The sequence below is a fragment of the Sceloporus undulatus genome, chromosome 2 (genome assembly GCF_019175285.1).
Source record: "Sceloporus undulatus isolate JIND9_A2432 ecotype Alabama chromosome 2, SceUnd_v1.1, whole genome shotgun sequence".
In the NCBI taxonomy this organism is placed as follows: domain Eukaryota; kingdom Metazoa; phylum Chordata; class Lepidosauria; order Squamata; family Phrynosomatidae; genus Sceloporus; species Sceloporus undulatus.
Window position 1 is genome coordinate 15,468,878 of NC_056523.1, and position 16,813 is coordinate 15,485,690.

Genomic DNA, 16,813 nt, shown 5'->3' on the forward strand with positions numbered 1-16,813 from the left:
AGATGCTGATTATCTCTCCAGTGCGGATGCAGCCTCCACTCCTGCTAGATGGAGTTGTGCACTTAAAATGGCGTCCCTTATGTCCAATGGGGTAAAAAATAATCAAACTTGGCTTTTTTGGAATATATATATATATATATATATAGAATTACAGTATTTTTCAAGCCATGGGTGGTTGAAGCCATGGATTAATAATAATAATAATAATAATAATAATAATAATAAAATATCCGTGGATATGAAGGGCAGTCTGTGGTCCGAAACACATTGAAGAGATAATCCAGTTTGAGAATGCTTTAACAGATCCCTGGCTATGGGAGGCTTAGGATCTGTAGTTTTGCTGTGGCACCTCTGCCAGGGAAGCTTAGACATCTCACAGAAGAATTGCAAATCCCCATAAGCATTGGGCCATAGCAGCTAAAGCGGTACCAAACTGCCTTAAATTCTGCGTTGTCTGGGTGCAGTTCTCAACTCGACCAGCCCTTTTTCCAGGCGCTGTGGGGCTTGGAGGCCGCTTGAACTACACTTCCCGTCGTGCTCCGCGGCACGCCACGCTCTTTCCCCGTTGCACTCTGGGCCTCGTAGTTCCTCCTGCCTTTGCTTGCTCCTTCCTTATACTGAAAGGACTACCATCCCGTGATGCCTGGGGCGCGCCTGCGCGGTGGGAGCTGGCAAGAGAGGCCTTTAGAGGTCCCAAGCTTTAGAGGTCCCAAGCCCTCTCCTTGAGGCAGCTTTTGCCCCCTGGGGTGAGTAGGTTTGTAAAGGGGTTTGCTTTGGAGAAGCTTCAGAGAGGAGGAATCTCTGGCGAGGGAGCCGCCTCTGCAAGGTTAAGGGGGGACCACTGGGCCGGGGTTTTAAAAATGGAGTGGGGTTTAGGGAGGGAAGGAAGAGTTGTGTCCTCCCATGCTTTTTTTTTCTTTGCAAAAGGACAGAGTATGACTAGAGGGGCAACTGGTCTGAGAAGGAGATTCTTCCTGGTTCCAAGGAGGAACAAGCAGAATCCAAAACACACTGCAGAAATAAACCAGTTTGGGACTGCTTTAACTGCCTTGGCTCCATGCAATGGATTTCTGGGAATGGTAGTGTGTTGTGGACCCCTCCGCTCTGGGCTCACAACACACTACAATTCCCAGAAATCCATAGCATTGAGCCAGTGCTCTTACAGCAGTCCCAAACCAGGTTATTTCTGCAGTATGGATGCAGCCTGGGTTTGGGGGTTCTCTGTCTCTGATTCCTGTGGAGCCTTTTCTCCGCTGGTGGGAGAAGCAGCCATAGATCACGTCGCTGGAGCAAGCCTGCAAGGGTATACGTTTCACAAAGTGTTTGGATAAAGCAAGGGAGAACAGATGGGGTGAGTGATGGTGAAACCCCGTATGCTTATGTTGCTCTCTCTCTCTTATCTCCAGAGGACGGGAAGATGAGTAGCTCCGAGGAGGTATCCTGGATTTCATGGTTCTGTGGCTTGCGCGGCAACGAATTCTTCTGTGAGGTGAGTGGGGGAATGCTCTCGCACAGAGCGTACATAGAGAGATCGTGCAGCACCTTGAAGACCTAGGCCCAAAACACACTGCAGAAATAATCCAGTTTGAGACGGCTTTAAATGCCCAGGCTCAACGCTAGGGAATTCTGGGAGCTGTAGTTTGGTGAGGCATTGAGCCTTCTCTGTGCCGCAATAAATTACAGTTCTCCAGATTCCCTAGCACTGAGCCAGGGCAGTTAAAGCAGTCGCAAAGTGCATTATTTCTACAGTGTGTTTTGGACCTCACTGAAAGAAAGGATTTGGCAGCATGAGCTTTTGTAGACTTATGTCTCTTTCCTCAGATGCGTTTGGTGGAGTTGAAAGTCAGGGTCAGACCTATATGTACCATCAGTGTATACAAATGACATACTGTTGGAATTGACATTCTCACGCAAAAACGACATATATCGGTTTTCCCTGGCTTTCCACTCCACCAGATGCATCTGAGGAAGTAGACTTCAGTCTAGGAAAGCTCATGCTTCCAATTTCTTTCTTTCACTTAGTTTCAGAGGTGCTACAGGATATCTCTGCATACTGATTCTACAGATTGACATGGCTATATCTTTGAATTTTAACACAAAGTGTGTGTGAGACTTAAGGTCAGAAATGTGCCTTTTCTAAATTCTAGTATATAGAGTAGTGGTTCCCAAACTTTGGTCCTCCAGATGTTTTGGACTTTACCTTCCAGAATTCCTGACTGTTGGCCATGGTGGCTGCAGCTTCTGTGAGTTGAAGTCCAAAAGAACCTGTAGAACCAAAGTTTGGGAACCACTGGTACAGATCCTAGACTATGCAGTGAAGAAGAGTTTGGCTTTGAACAAGGATCCCTGTGTCTCCTGCAGGGAGGGGACTCTCACAAGTTAATCAAAATTGTGGAGTATACTAGGAAACAGTTACTTGGCAGAAGTTCTTGAGCCCGAGGGGATGTGAGGAGTCACGATGGCTGCTTTGGTTCATTCTGGGTTCTGATATCTGTGTTTCTTTTCTAGGTGGATGAAGACTACATCCAAGACAAATTCAACTTAACTGGCCTCAATGAACAAGTTCCCCACTATCGCCAAGCTTTGGATATGATCCTCGACTTGGAACCTGGTGAGTGATGGCGTGTCTGAGGTTCCTGGAACTATTGACCCTGTTCAGGTACTTGGTATCTGTTGGTATCAGAGGCATGATGGGACTTCTTGCAAAGCTTTTGCCCAATCCTGCCCCCTCATCCTTATATGTGTACTTCCTATTCTCTGCACACCCCTACTGATGTGAGGTTGACATCAGTCTGAAGTTAGTTCTGTGCCCACAGAGATGTATGTTTGGAATGTCTGTTATCCATGTTTAATACCAATATCTGGGGGCAGAGCTAGCTGAATACGTTTTGAAAGCTCATTTACTTAACATCTGCCGGTACAGAATGGCTGAACAGATCTTTAATGTGCAGAGCCAGAAGCAGACTGTATATCCCTGCCTTTTTTCAGCCTAGGATTTATTTTATTTGCTTTGAAATTGCTAGTTTTCAGACGCCCTCTTAAGATGCAGTAATAAAGGGCCAGCGTGGCATAGTGGTTTGAGTGTTGGGCTGTAACTCTGGAGGCCAGGGTTTGAATCCCAGCTCGTGCATAGCAACCCATTGGGTGACTTTGGGCAAGTCACACTCTCTCAACCTCAGAGGATGGCAATGCCAACCCCCCCCCCCCCGAACAAATCTTGCCAAGCAAGATTAGACCCCTTAGAGTCACCATAAATTAGAAACAACAGGAAGGCACACAGCAACAACAAATAAAGGAAATGGGAAATATATTATTAGCTAACAGCTGCTTCAGCTTGGCAGTTGACTACACTCTAAAATTGACCCATCTCTTTCTATGTGTGTGTGTGTATTATCTGTATGCACATTAGTGCACAGTGCTCAGAAATTTCAAGTGCTGTCTATAACTTCCTACTCTGACATAATTTTTTGTGGAATTAGAAATAAAGAATTTTGACACTACATTAAGAATTTTCAGGGAGTAGGAGTGATACAGCTTATTTAGATGATATTGCATTAGGAAATTTCTTTATCTCAGATGTTTCTTCAGCAGTGAGCTAGTGTAAATTACATGGGGACATTCCTGGCAATGTTGCTGTGGCGATTTTCAGGAATCAGATCAGTTATTTATCAGTTACCAGATAATATGTTAGTTTTTAAAGATATTACTAGTTAGAGAAAGTGAATCTATTTTTTCCTTTATGTGCTTCTGACTTCTTCCTTTCTCTCGCAGATGAAGAGCTTGAGGACAATCCTAATCAGAGTGATTTGATTGAGCAGGCAGCTGAAATGCTCTATGGGCTCATCCATGCCCGCTATATCCTCACAAACCGTGGCATTGCTCAAATGGTAAGTGTTTAGACTATTCCGTAAGCAGTCGCCCTCTGATGTATTCCTAAATCTTCTGAGGCAGCCACTCCTAGACTGAAATTGAAAAGGGAAGGACCCTTGAACCTCTGCCACAGTATTCTCTTGAAAACTGGTTTAGCTGGTCAATTCAGAAGTCGATCTCATGCTTCAGTTCAATCTCCTGAACCGATAGGTAGTATTTGGCCATACCTCATTTTCATTTTAGGGAGTCTTGTTTCTGTTGCTGATACTTTTGCCCTTCTTCATAGCTTGAAAAATACCAGCAAGGAGACTTTGGCTACTGTCCTCGAGTTTATTGTCAAGCCCATGCTGCCCATTGGTAGTATATGTGTGCAAGAGAGTTGGAGGGAGGGTGGTTTGAAATTCATTCCAGAATTATGGAAGATTCAAGAAACATCAATTGATTAGAGATGGTAATAGAATGATTAAGACTTAAAGTGGGGAGATATGTATAACACCCTTTATTTAGTTACACCTTGAAATCAGTTGTGTAAAAAACTTATTAGCTACTCTAAAATTGATGCTGGAAGCAGTGTTCGTGCTTCTGTCCACATCTCCTGGTTTCTTTGAAACATTCATTCATAATTTTTGTTTTTCTTCACTCTTAGGTTTATCGGATACCCAGGTGAAGCCATGGTCAAACTGTATGCCCTAAGTGCATGGATGTTATACCCCCAAATCTTCCGCCACCATCATACAGATGGGGCCTATTTGGAACGGCTTTCCCTACATGTTGTTCAGGTGCACCCCGATATCGGCCGAAGCGGCCAGCCAACCAGTTGTGCCCGTAAGATCCTTCAAAGGATGTTAACATGTACATGATATACAGAAGCAGAGGTAAATCATTGTTTTCTGCGGCAAAACGTGCCACCAGTCTAGTTTCCCCCGTTACTTTCATATGTTGTTATTCATGTCCTTGCCAACTAAGCTGCATGGGGATCAGATGGTTAATCATATGTCCTAGTGCTGCTAATCTTCCTCTACACACTTTAGCCAAGAATGGTCCACAACCTTGACAGTCCCTTCAGCCCTAAGAGAGAGGTGTGCCCAAGGTATTGAGATCAATGAGAAATCTGGGGTATCCCTCAGAGATCATCCTTACACTTTAGTTGGTGAGGTGCAACTTAGGTTAAATCCATAGACAGAGGGCTATATCTGTAAAAGTCATGACTTGGGACTGGAGTTCAACCTGTTCTGAGAGATGTGTTTCCCTTGAAATAGTAGATTAGATTTCAATACATTTTGATCTTCTCCTGTAAGAGGTTCATTCATAGCCGCAGGAACGGTGTATGATTGTACATTACATTTAGGGAAAACAGATGCCCTGATAGAGTGGCACCCCTGGCGCCCCTTCAGCACCGCATTGGGGCAGCAGAAACTGCATGTCAGGGCCCAATCTGGCAGTTGCCACTTTAAAAAGAACAGCAAAATGCCAGTCTTTTTTAGAACAGCAAAAAGCCACCCTTGCCACAATGGCTTTTCGCTGGTTCTTTGGCACAAGGCATCTAAATGCTCACCAAAGAAACGCGTGATGCTGCCTGCTGGGTGGTTGAACTGCAGCTGACGTTGACATTGGGGAGGAGTCAGGGAGGCCAGCGTGCGGTCGCCATCCCTCATTCCAGCCTGATGAGATGATATGAATAATAATAATATTCTATCCCGCCTCCCCTGTATTGGATTGAGGCAGGTAACCCCAAACAAAACAATAAAATCAAACATGTACATAGATAAAAGCATAACAGGACATATTAGATCCTAGTTCCCTATCTCCCCTCCCCCCTAAAATAACATTAAAAATATTTCCAATAGAATGGTAATAAACTACATCGGATCAAGTCTGGTTGGCAGGTAAACAAATGGAGTGAAAATTTGAAAAATCAGTTTGGAAGGCCTGCCAAAAGAGAGATCCGTTTTTATTGCCTTCTTAAGGCCTCCAAAGATGTTATATGGCGGATTCATCCGCAGTCATCCATTCCAATTTGGACGTGCAACAGAAATGTCCTCTGGAAGTCATCTTCATCTAGTTCTCTAACTGCAGTAGATTCTTCCCAGAGGACTTGAAGTGCGGGAAGGATTGTAGAAGGAGGAAGCGTTCCCTCAGGTAAGTTGGGCCCAAGCCAGTAGGGCATAGGTAATAACCAACACCTATACGGTGCCAAAGCGAAGGGCGGCCATGTAGGGATTTTAAGTTAAGTGTAAGAATCAATTTGGAACTCCCTGTCCCAAGCTGGCTGCCATATTTTGGACCAATGTGCAGCCAAACATGCAAAGGTTGCCACATGTAGAGCGCATTGCAGAAATCGAGACGAGAGGCTACCAGTGAATGTACAAACCATTTCAGGTTTCCGGTTCCAGGAAGGATCATGGCTGGCGAATCAGTTTGAAGCTGATAATGTGGCGCGCCGGCTGTCGCATCCACTTGGGATTCAAGTGGCGATTCCGAGCACCCCCAAGCTACAACACACACTCCTTTAGGTGAAGTGTGACCTGTCCAGAACTGGAGCTTTCACCATACCCGGATTGGGATTGCCTATAGCGAGTACCCTCCATTTTTTTGGATTCATTAAGCCTATTTCCCTCATCCATACATTACGACTTCAGGCAGTTTATTCAGAGGGGAAATGCCATCCTTGGTTATGAAGACAGTCCGAGACATGAGAAACAATTTGGGTGCCATCAGCATACTGAAACACCCCGTCCCATGTCTCTGGATGATTTCACACAGAGGCTTCATGTAAATGTTTATAGCATTGCGACAGTATCACCCCTTAGGACGCCCGATTTTGAGCTCTTTCTTTGCTGAACAACTGTGCCAAGTGACACCATCTGGAACCTGCTGAGAGATAGGACCGGAACCACTGCAGAACATTGCCTCTGATTCTTTAATTCCCTCAGAATGGACCATGGTCTATGGGTATCGAAGGCCGTAAGAGTCCAACAGCATCAACAGGGCCACACTCCCCATCATCGACCAAAGCAACCATGGCAGTCTCCACTCCATATCCTGACCGAGCCATTTTAGTGCCGTCTGTTTTTGCCCCTCAGTGCACCAGTTGTGACCTTTTCCTGATTTGTTCGCGTTGGCAATATTACCTTGCCCTGGTTACATTGCAGCGGAGTACACCTCACAGTCTACAAAGCCTGAATCTCAGAAGCTTCAGATGGTGCAAAATGATGCAGACAGCTAGTACTGTCCGGGTTGACATTTATATTACACCAGATGTCGTTTTTCTGAGCTCAGTTCAAGTTTTAAAGTATTTACAAATTTTGGATGTATAAGAGCACTGTTCTCTCAATCATCCAGTATGTTAAAGAAGGTATACTATGCTCGAGACCGTTTGCTAGGCATGCAGGAAGGGTTTTCTCTTGGCTTCAGATTGTGGGATATGCTCCTTCCAAAATTAATGTATTTTGTCTCACTTGGCTTCAGAAAAAATGTTAAGTCCCCATCAATAACGTATTCATAACTACTATGAATTATTTTTAGAATGCTTTTTAAATTGTTTAAAAAGGGTTGAAGGAGTTAGATTAATAAATAATGTAAACGGAATGTTGAATATTGAATGCTTTCATGGTTGGCATCCATAGTTTTTCTGTGGGTTTTTCCAGGCTTTGTGGCCACATTCTGGAGAAATGTTAGGAATAAATTCTTCCAAATGCAGCCAATAGCCTGTAAAACCCACAGAGAATGTGGAAGAGGCTTTTGACTGGGCCACTTTCTGCCAATCATTCATACTCTATAACGTTCATATACAAAGATGCCCTGAGACTTCTGCATCAACGTTTTAGCCTCTGGTGTCTGCCTTCCTTTAGCATGAGAAGGCTAGAGGCACTTGCTCTGTACTGTGGTTAGATGGTCTGTCCCTTACTAGGATGTATTTTGGAACTAGTGCAGGGAGCTCAATGAAACACCTTCAGGTTGTGGTGCTTTGCATCTGAGCTGGGCTCTTGCCTTGGGCAATTGAAGGGCACCGCATTTCAAAACTGCATTGACACTTGCAAGTATACTCTTGACTATTTTCTGAGTAATTCTTGGGAAACAGCCCAAGCCAGTTCTTTACTTTCATGTGGACACATGTTTGTGTTTTACAGATTTGTGGAACTTGGTTTAGCCATTCTTGTTCATGAGATGGAGCAGGGCTTAATTTCAGTGACCACAAATTTTTCCAGGTTCTTTATTTTCTCCCCCCGCAATATAATGGACATGCTCAGGTTTTTTTCTCTTTAGTGTCTTGGAAAAGGCATTTAGCCTTAATAATAATAATAATAATAAGTTTTATTTATAGACCGCTATTCCGCGATGATCATAGCGGTGTACAGTAAAATCGTAATATAATACAAAATACAATTAAAGGAGGGAGAAGTCTCGTCCTTCAGGCAGTCCCTGATGTTGCTGGGTCTGCCTGATGGCTCCCTCAGAGGCCGAGATGACAGTTGAGGAGGGAGGGGCCTCTTCCTTCAGGCAGACCTTGATTTATGTATTATTTCTACAGAATATTTGTCCATCCTGAACCACAGCCTTCTAGTCAGTAGAGATCCAGAATGTAGCTCTATTTTATTGATGGATTGTTTTATTTATTTTTGCTGTCTTTGAAATTCTCCATGAGACTGAAGGTACAGTCTACAGAACATGGGTTATCTCCTTGTGCCAACTCAGGCAGGCAGGATCCACTCTCCCCCTTTAAAAAAATTATAGATACAGCATCAGCCTCTGATTGACTTCTTACCATCAAGTTTGAGACTTTCCTTAAAATGATCGACTCCCCACTGTAACAAGTATTCATTTTTGGAATCCAACAAAATCTGTACCTGGTTTTTAACTAAAATATTTGGTGGCTGTTTGAGCAGGGCTTTCCACACTTTCTCCTCATTACCATTTTAACCCCTGTACTTTTCCATTTCAGACTTTATGGTTTCAAGATCCACCCAATGGCTTACCAGCTGCAGCTTCAGGCCGCCAGCAATTTCAAGAGCCCAGTCAAAACTATCCGTTGATCTTCTGCGTCCAGGTGCCCAGGGTCCTGCTCTGATAAACCCCTTTAATTCAGTCAGGGCTGCTTATACTTTGATTTTGGTGATGTCCCTTGTGGACTATTCTTTGTCACCCTCCAGCCTGATTTTTAGTATCATTTTTGGTGTGCGGTTTAAATTTAATAACAATTTCTGTTAATTCCCAGAAACACAGACTGTGACACACAAATTCAGTAAACACCTCTAATGTCATCATTTTGTGGGGATTTTTTTCTTTTTAAAAAATAAAATACATTAAAAATGTAAAATGAAAACATGATTATTATTTTTGTTGCTCTATGTGTGAGAGATGAAGTATGTAAAAAAAAGAAAAAAATACTTGATAATTATTGTGGAAATAAATAACTCACTAGTTTACTGAGTGGGAAACATTAAATGTTAAAAATTATTCTAGTAGACACATAGTTCTTACACCACTGCTGTGGTAAATGATATTACATTACACTTAGACTGTGATAACAATCAGTTGTAATCATAATTGGTGAGTGGAATCCATGGAGCCAGTCCTTTACCTATCACTAAACTGAAAACACAAGTGAGACAAATGCTGTGTTTGGCCCAATTGATTTTTAGTACAGTTTCTAGTAAGTTGGAACTTGGAAAAACATTGTGTTTCCCTGGAGAGGGAATCACAGTTATCTCAACTAATTTAAATTCCTAGATAGCCTGAGAGCAGATTGTTTATCGACATGAGGGAAATGTAAATCAGAATTACTTTGGCAGAGGAGTTGTAGTGTAGATCATGATTACCGATACCTGTCTCTGTTTGTGGTCTCTTGGTTTACTGTGAAGTTGAATTCTCAATCCAGAAACCTAGTCGTAATCTAAGCTATACCACTAACATTAGAGAATACCAGATTTTAGAGTGGTTCTTTACACACAGTAGATGATGCGCAGAATAGTCGAGCTCCATAACGCATCTTTCAAAAGCATGCAGTGGTCCTGCTTTTAGTTAGCTTCCATGCCTTCTGCTATTTTCTGCCTCTTGACCCATTGTTTCTGGCTGTCCTTTCCCAGACACTATCTCTTAGTGATGCTTGTCCTGTTATTGCTTCTTATTGCTGCTATATAGATGCAGATATGGTAGCATGTTGTGTCTAAACCTGGCTAGAAATCCTAAAGCATTCCTCGCTTCTTTTCCCACCATGTTCACAGAGCTGTTGCTCTTAGTTACTGTAGCTCTTTCATAGATTCCCACTCTAGATGTGTGTGTGTGTGTAAGCAAAATGGCAGATGGTTGTCTCCTCTCCTGGAAGAAGCACTTGTGGGGGAAAGAATGACGCTGCACCTCACAGTTAGGAGGAGGGGCAGGGACTGGTGCTGCATCTACATTGCAGAAATAATGCAGTTTGACACCACTTTAACTACCATGGCTCAATTTTATGGAATTCTGGGAGCTAGTTTTGTGGGCTGTTTAGCCTTCTCTGTCAGAGCTCTAGTGACAGAAACTACAAATCCCAGAATGCCATAGTATTGAGCCATTGAATAGTGCTATCAAACTGCTTTATTTCTGCAGTGCAGACACTGCCAGGGAAAGAGGTATGAGCTGCTACATTAACAATTAAGATATGAAGACGATACCATACTACTAACAGAAAACATTTCAGACTTGGAACAATTGCTGAGGAAGGTAAAAGAAGACAGTTTAAAGGTAGGCTTAATGCTGATCATAAAGAAAACAAAAATAATGACAAACTACATAAATTCAACCTAAACAATGAGGAAATTGAAATCAAAACTACAGGAAAAGAGATTTCACCTCAACTTCAGGAGGAACTTCCTGAGGGTAATTGCTGTTTGACAGTGGAAGACACTCCCTTGGAGAGTGGTGAAGTCTCCTTGTTTGGAGGTTTTTAAACAGAGGCTGGATGGCCACCTGTCGGGGGTGCTTTGATTCTGTGTTCCTGGAGTTGGACTCCATGGCTCATGGGGTGTCTTCCAACTCTATGATAAGACATAACTCTAAGAATGTCCTGTGCTGATGCAGCACGGATGAAAGAAATGGTAGTAGTGTTTTCTCCCATCTGCCACCCTTCTTGTTTTTGGTTTGTTTGTTTGTTTGTTTGTGGGTCAGTAGCATCCATAGAGCCTATGTGCCACAGTGGTTTGAGTTTTGCTGTTTTTGAAACCAGGATTCACATCCCAGTTCTACTGGGGAAATGCACAGAGTGACCTTGGGGAAGTCACACAATCTCAGCTTCAGGAGAAACCCATAGTAAGCCTCTTCTGACATTGCAACCATCATCCCAAGTACAGTATACTGCACTAGAGGTTACTGTCCTGGACCTGGATGGGAGAGCAGACACCGCAGAGTGAGGTTTGCCCATCTTCTCTCAATGGTTATTATTACATCCAATATGACAATAGATCCAGACATTGCTGTTTTGGGGTCCACCTGTCCTCTGTCCAATGGGAACTGCCCTCCCTCCCCCTGTTGCTGAATGGCAGAACTCATTAAAAGTTGTGCAATGTATCCACAAACTTGTCAGTAACCAAACTACTTTTACAGTATTAAACAGGTTTCTTTTTGGTTTAAAAGTCAAAAGCATCCATTACTATGTAAACTCGGCAGTGTGCTTCCTCTGTCAGTTGGGAATCATGGAGGCACAGCACATAGCCTTCTGGATTGACTACTAAAGACCCAGGGAGACCAACCTGTTGTTTGATAGTCCCTCATAACAGGCTAATGCTCCCAGCGCCTGATGCAGTCTTCAAACTGGAGGAACCTACATTTTTTTTACCCACGCCTCCAGATTCCCATGCCAGCATGGGTTTTCTCAGGCAGCTAAACATTGCCGCTCCAGGTTTCAACCTCCTAAGGCCAGATTCTATGGGAGACCTTCCATAGGGATCCTCTGGCTGCCAACAAGCCCCCTTTCTTTGAGAAACTCCAGGAAATGTGGATCTCTGAGGGATGGCCCTCTTGGAGGGAGAGAAGATCTGCTGGCAAGTACCGTGCTTTTCTGTGGGGCTCTATAGCCATAACTCCCTTAAGTTCTAGCCATGTGCTTAGTGCACTTTATTTTTGCTATAACTTTTAGGTGCCATGTGCAGGAGGGGGAGGGGGAGTCAGCCTCCTCCTCAGAGTCATCAGAGGCAGGGGCTATAGAGGGAGAATATACTCCACGGGGAGCCCCAACACCATGGTAAGAAGCCTTGCATTTAGAATTAATGTTTAATTCCAATAAAGAGATTATTCTCCTACTCAACCCTGAAAACTACAGAGGTATGAAATTGGTAGTTTGGAAGGTGTGCACTGAAGCTGAAGAACACATCCTGGTGTGCCAGTATAGATGAATTGTGATGGGTGCTAACTGCAGTAATTAATACTGGCATTGAATATAGCAAGAATCCCTTGACTCAGTGCTGTACACCACCTCAAAAGCATGAACATGAAACTAATATAGAAATCCTTATGAGTAGGATGTAGATTTAATTGTTTCATACGATGGGCATGTGGTGTGCAGCAGCAAGTATGGAATGATATGAAAACTTTCTGAACATTTATGTCTTCCCACAGAACAAGCTTCAGTGGAAGGCCCAGTACTGGAACCAGTGACTACCATCCCCTCCAGTGATGTGCATGTATTATTCGGAAACTATTTCCTTGCATTTTTAGTTAATACAGCTTCCTACTATCTTGCTGCCAAATTCCTAAATACGTGTTGTATTTCTCCTCTGTTCTATTACAGGGAATCTTATCCTTGAGAGGCTGTACCAGATGGATAAATGGCCATTGGCGCTGAACCAGGCTCAGAGATTGTATGCCCCCTGACAGGGCCAATGAATTTGCTGCTATGGTCTACATTATGAAAATGCCTAATTTATGTTGAAAATGTGCTCTCTTTTTTTATATTTTGAAAAAATAGTTTTACTACTGTGCCTTAAAATATACATTCTTAAGTATAGTTGTGTAGTATTGTTCATTTCTGTTAGCAAAACATTGCACATCACACACTGGTACAAACAAAATGCTATTTTACAACTTCAGTATAGGAAATAAGTGAGGTAAAAAACTGCATGCACAGGACAGTGAGGTAGGCAAGGCTAGAGTACTGTTCAGGGGAATGAATAGTAGACACTGTCTTTGCATTCTTTTCTTTTAAGGTAATAATGGGACACGTTTCCTAATTTTCCTTGCAGGCTTGCTATTGCTGCTGGGCAACCCTCCTTTGTTTTTAGTACTGGCAGCAGTGGAGGATTGCTCCAACGCTCCTGCAACAGCAGTGGAAGCACTTGTAGAGGGGACAGCATTAGAGGTGTGTTGTGCACTTACTTTTCTCCTCTTCACTCGCCCCACTCCCCTCAGGTGACACTCTTGGGTGGTGATGAGTGCAATCATATCTTTCATGAACTGAGCGCGCTCTTTTAGATAGTTATCCATCTCATCAAATTGCCTTCTATACTCCGCGTTTTCCTCTGCCATTATTGCTAACAGTGACTCCATGATTTGATGGTCCATTTCCAATGCACGCTCATCCAATTCCTTCTGCTTTCTTGCTTGCTCTCTTAATTGTTCCAGGAGAGTGCTCATCTGCCTAGAAGACTGGTCCATGAGCTTCTCGACAGTATCTGCAGCAGTACTCCTCTCCTTCCTTCCGCAAAACATTGCAAGCTGCTCAGGTGGGGTCAGTGCAGCCCTTGGGTTTGCAAGAGTAGAAACTGCAAAATACGAAACAGAAGTGTCATGGAGAAGAAAGAGAAGTTTTGTTCTGTGATAGGGAATGGCAGCCATGCAAAAGCAATCATGATCTATTATTTTTTCCCCAAAAAAGTTACAAACTATAGTATGGGCTCTTGCAAAAGAAACTTAGGGGGGCAATAGTGGGCCATGTGTGTCTGCTGGAGATAATGTGATGGGGAATTGATAATGTGAGGTAAGTATGTTAAAGTAAAATCTGAAATGTAAGAATTCGATATTGCACAATGGCTGTTATTACAAGATGCTTCTCCAATGGGAATAGTTCTTCAGAGGCCTCCATGGAGTCTGAGGTGATGCCCATCGACGATAACTGCTGTGAAGTCCCAGGAGAAAAGTAGATCACTCCCATTGCCTTTATAAGCCCTTTGGCCGCCACGCTGGCATCACCAGCAAAAAATTGTTTCAGCTCATGGAAAAAGGGCATGGAGACTGCTCCACTGCCGCTTCTGGAAAGTGTTTGATTAACCTCCTTAAACTTGTAAAGACTTACTTTTCGTTCTACACTCCTCTGCAGTCCTATCATGACCTTTGGCCCTCATCTGCTCTGCTATACAGTAGGCACTCTGTATCCACAGACTTGCCACCCATGTATTCCAGCATCCATGGATGGCAAGCCCAAGGGGGGGGGGGCAGCCAAGGAGGAAGGAGGAGTAGGCTGTGAGGAAAAGGAAGAGAAGGAGGGAGGAGGAAGAGAGGTGATGGAGGCAAGGGAGAAGGAGGAAGAGAAGGGACAGCAGCAGTGTGGGGAGAGGAGGAAAGAAGAGTGGAGGTGAGGGGAGCATACATCTGTTACTGTAAAAGTCCATTCATGCGCTTCTCTTGCCACTAGAGAATGATGGCAGTGGCGCCACATGTTCTGTACCACACTGAATACTGGAGGATCTGGGTGATCAATCCGCTGCTTGAGAATCCCTCGTAGCAGGTTGGTGTTCCCGAGTGCCTAATGTGGTCCTCCAGCTAGAGAAACATTTTTAAAAGTGTGCCTCCCGTTTCCGACAATGGGTTTGCCTGTACAGGTGAGCAATGCCATACAAACCTTAAAACCCTTAAGGCAAAGTTTTTTTGTGGCCATGAAAACATATGATGGTGAACCTCCACAACACTAGAGGCCCCCCTTCTACAAATTAGTAAAGGCTCTCTGGGAGATGGCAGGACATCCCTCTTGGAGGGACCGCAGACCCTCAGGTAGGAATATTACTGCTGCATGTTGTTGCTTTTTTACCCACCAGCCTTAAGGAGCGTGTTCATAATGCTCCCCATTGTATTCACTATATTTGCTTCCCTTCAGGAGTTTGTTGCTGAGCATGGCAGGGAAATAACCTCAAGTCCTCATCATCATCATCCCAGCAGGGAGAAGGTGAAGAGAAAGAGGTGAATCAAAGAATCACAGAGTTGGAAGAGACCACGAGGGCCATCCAGTACATCCACCTGCCATGCAAAGCAGACCCAACAGATGGCCATCCAGCCTCTGTTTAAAGACCTTCAAAAGAAGGAGTTTCCACAACTCTCCAAGAGAGTGTGTTCCACTGTTGAACAGTCCTTACTGTCAGGAAGCTCCTTCTAATTCTCTTTTCCTGTATCTTGCATCCATTGTTCCGTGTTCTAGTCTCTGGAGCAGCAGAAAACAAGCTTGCTACATCTTCAGTGTGATACCCCTTCAAATACTTAAACAGGGCTATCATATCACCCCTTAACTGACTCTTCTCCAAGCTAAACATCCCTAAATCTTTCCTCATAGAGCATGGTTTCCAGACCCTTCACCATTTTGGTCATCCTCCTTTGGACACGCTTCAGGGTCTCAACATCCTTTTTGAATTGTGGTGCCCAGAACTGGACACAGAATTCCAGGTGGGGCCTGGCCAAAGCAGAATAGAGTGGCACTATTACTTCTCTTGTTCTAGACACTATACTTTTATTGATGCAGCCTAAAATTGCATTGGCCTTGTTAGCTGCTGTATCACACTGTTGACTCATGTTCAATTTGTGGTCTACTTGGACTCCTAGATCCCTTTCACATGTAGTCTTGTTCACATTTTATCACTGGTTTCTTCTCCTTTGACAGGGCATCATATAAAAGCCAATCTGCATGGCATAGAAGCGAGGGTTAGTGCCTTGGAGGAAGCTGTGGCAGTACATAATGTTTAAATTGGTTTTTGCTATCAATTCATATCGTTTATATAAAGATGAAGCTATATCTTTCTATGTGTTTGGTCACTACAATTTGGTTCAAGTTCTTGTAATGTAGTTAATTATTTTTATTTTGTGAAATCTTGTAGCACCTTTGAGACTAACTGAAAGAAAGAAGTTGGCAGCATGAGCTTTCCTAGACTTAAGTCTACTTCCTCAGGTGCATTTGAGGAAATGTATCTGAGGAATACATCTGAGGTAGTAGACTTAAGTCTAGGAAAACTCATGCTGCCAACTTCTTTCTTTCAGTTAGTCTCAAAGGTGCTACAAAATCTCTCTACATACTGATTCTACAGACCAACACAGCTATCTATGCTGTATCTTTCAATTCTGTTTTTGTATTGGTATTTTTATCTTTGTACTGAAACAATCACAAAGCAACTGCAATTTTGATTAAAAACCACTTATTTAAAACAGCAGTGGAATTCTCATTTCCAAAAGGTGCTTCTTGTTAAACTGAAAGAAAAGCAAAGATTGAAGTCCTTTAAACTGTCTCAATATATGTAAGTTGCTTCTAAAGAAAGGGACTTATTTTGTTGTTGAGGCAGTAAAAGGTGAAGCATCAACTTATAAGGACAGTGTTCCTCTATGTGTGCTAAAACAAAAGAAAGAAAAATAATGCTATTTGATTAAAACAAAAGGAGGGGAGTTGCCAATGCCAAGTGTATGGGGACAACATTACCGGTTTCTTTATTTTCATTGATGACCTTGTATCTGTAGTTAATGCTCTTATTCCAATGCTAAGCATTTCCTGAGGTACCTGACATATCCACTGCCCCACACTCAGCATTTGAAATGCAGACTAGTTACTCCTTGGAAGAATTATTTTGGGATTCATTTGTGAGTCTTCTCTCAGGTCCCACCCACCCCCTTCTCCTCTGCTGAACTTGGCTGGATGCAACTTGAATTATGATATTTAATAATAATAATAATAATAATAATAATAATAATAATAATAATAATAATAATAATAATAATAATAATA

General features: G+C 43.1%; 1 protein-coding gene across 1 annotated transcript in view; it reads left to right on the top strand.

Annotated features, from left to right (window-relative positions):
• The window catches only part of CSNK2B (casein kinase 2 beta), a 17,386-nt gene extending 8,199 nt beyond the window's left edge, over window positions 1-9,187 (top strand). The window contains 10 exon segments of the mRNA XM_042454116.1: window positions 1,407-1,489; window positions 2,509-2,611; window positions 3,772-3,887; window positions 4,157-4,209; window positions 4,211-4,227; window positions 4,517-4,525; window positions 4,528-4,617; window positions 4,620-4,695; window positions 7,223-7,225; window positions 8,813-9,187. Of these exon segments, the coding sequence (XP_042310050.1) occupies window positions 1,407-1,489; window positions 2,509-2,611; window positions 3,772-3,887; window positions 4,157-4,209; window positions 4,211-4,227; window positions 4,517-4,525; window positions 4,528-4,617; window positions 4,620-4,695; window positions 7,223-7,225; window positions 8,813-8,903 (641 nt within the window). The 3' untranslated portion in view covers window positions 8,904-9,187.
• Window positions 9,188-16,813: the final 7,626 nt, after the last annotated feature.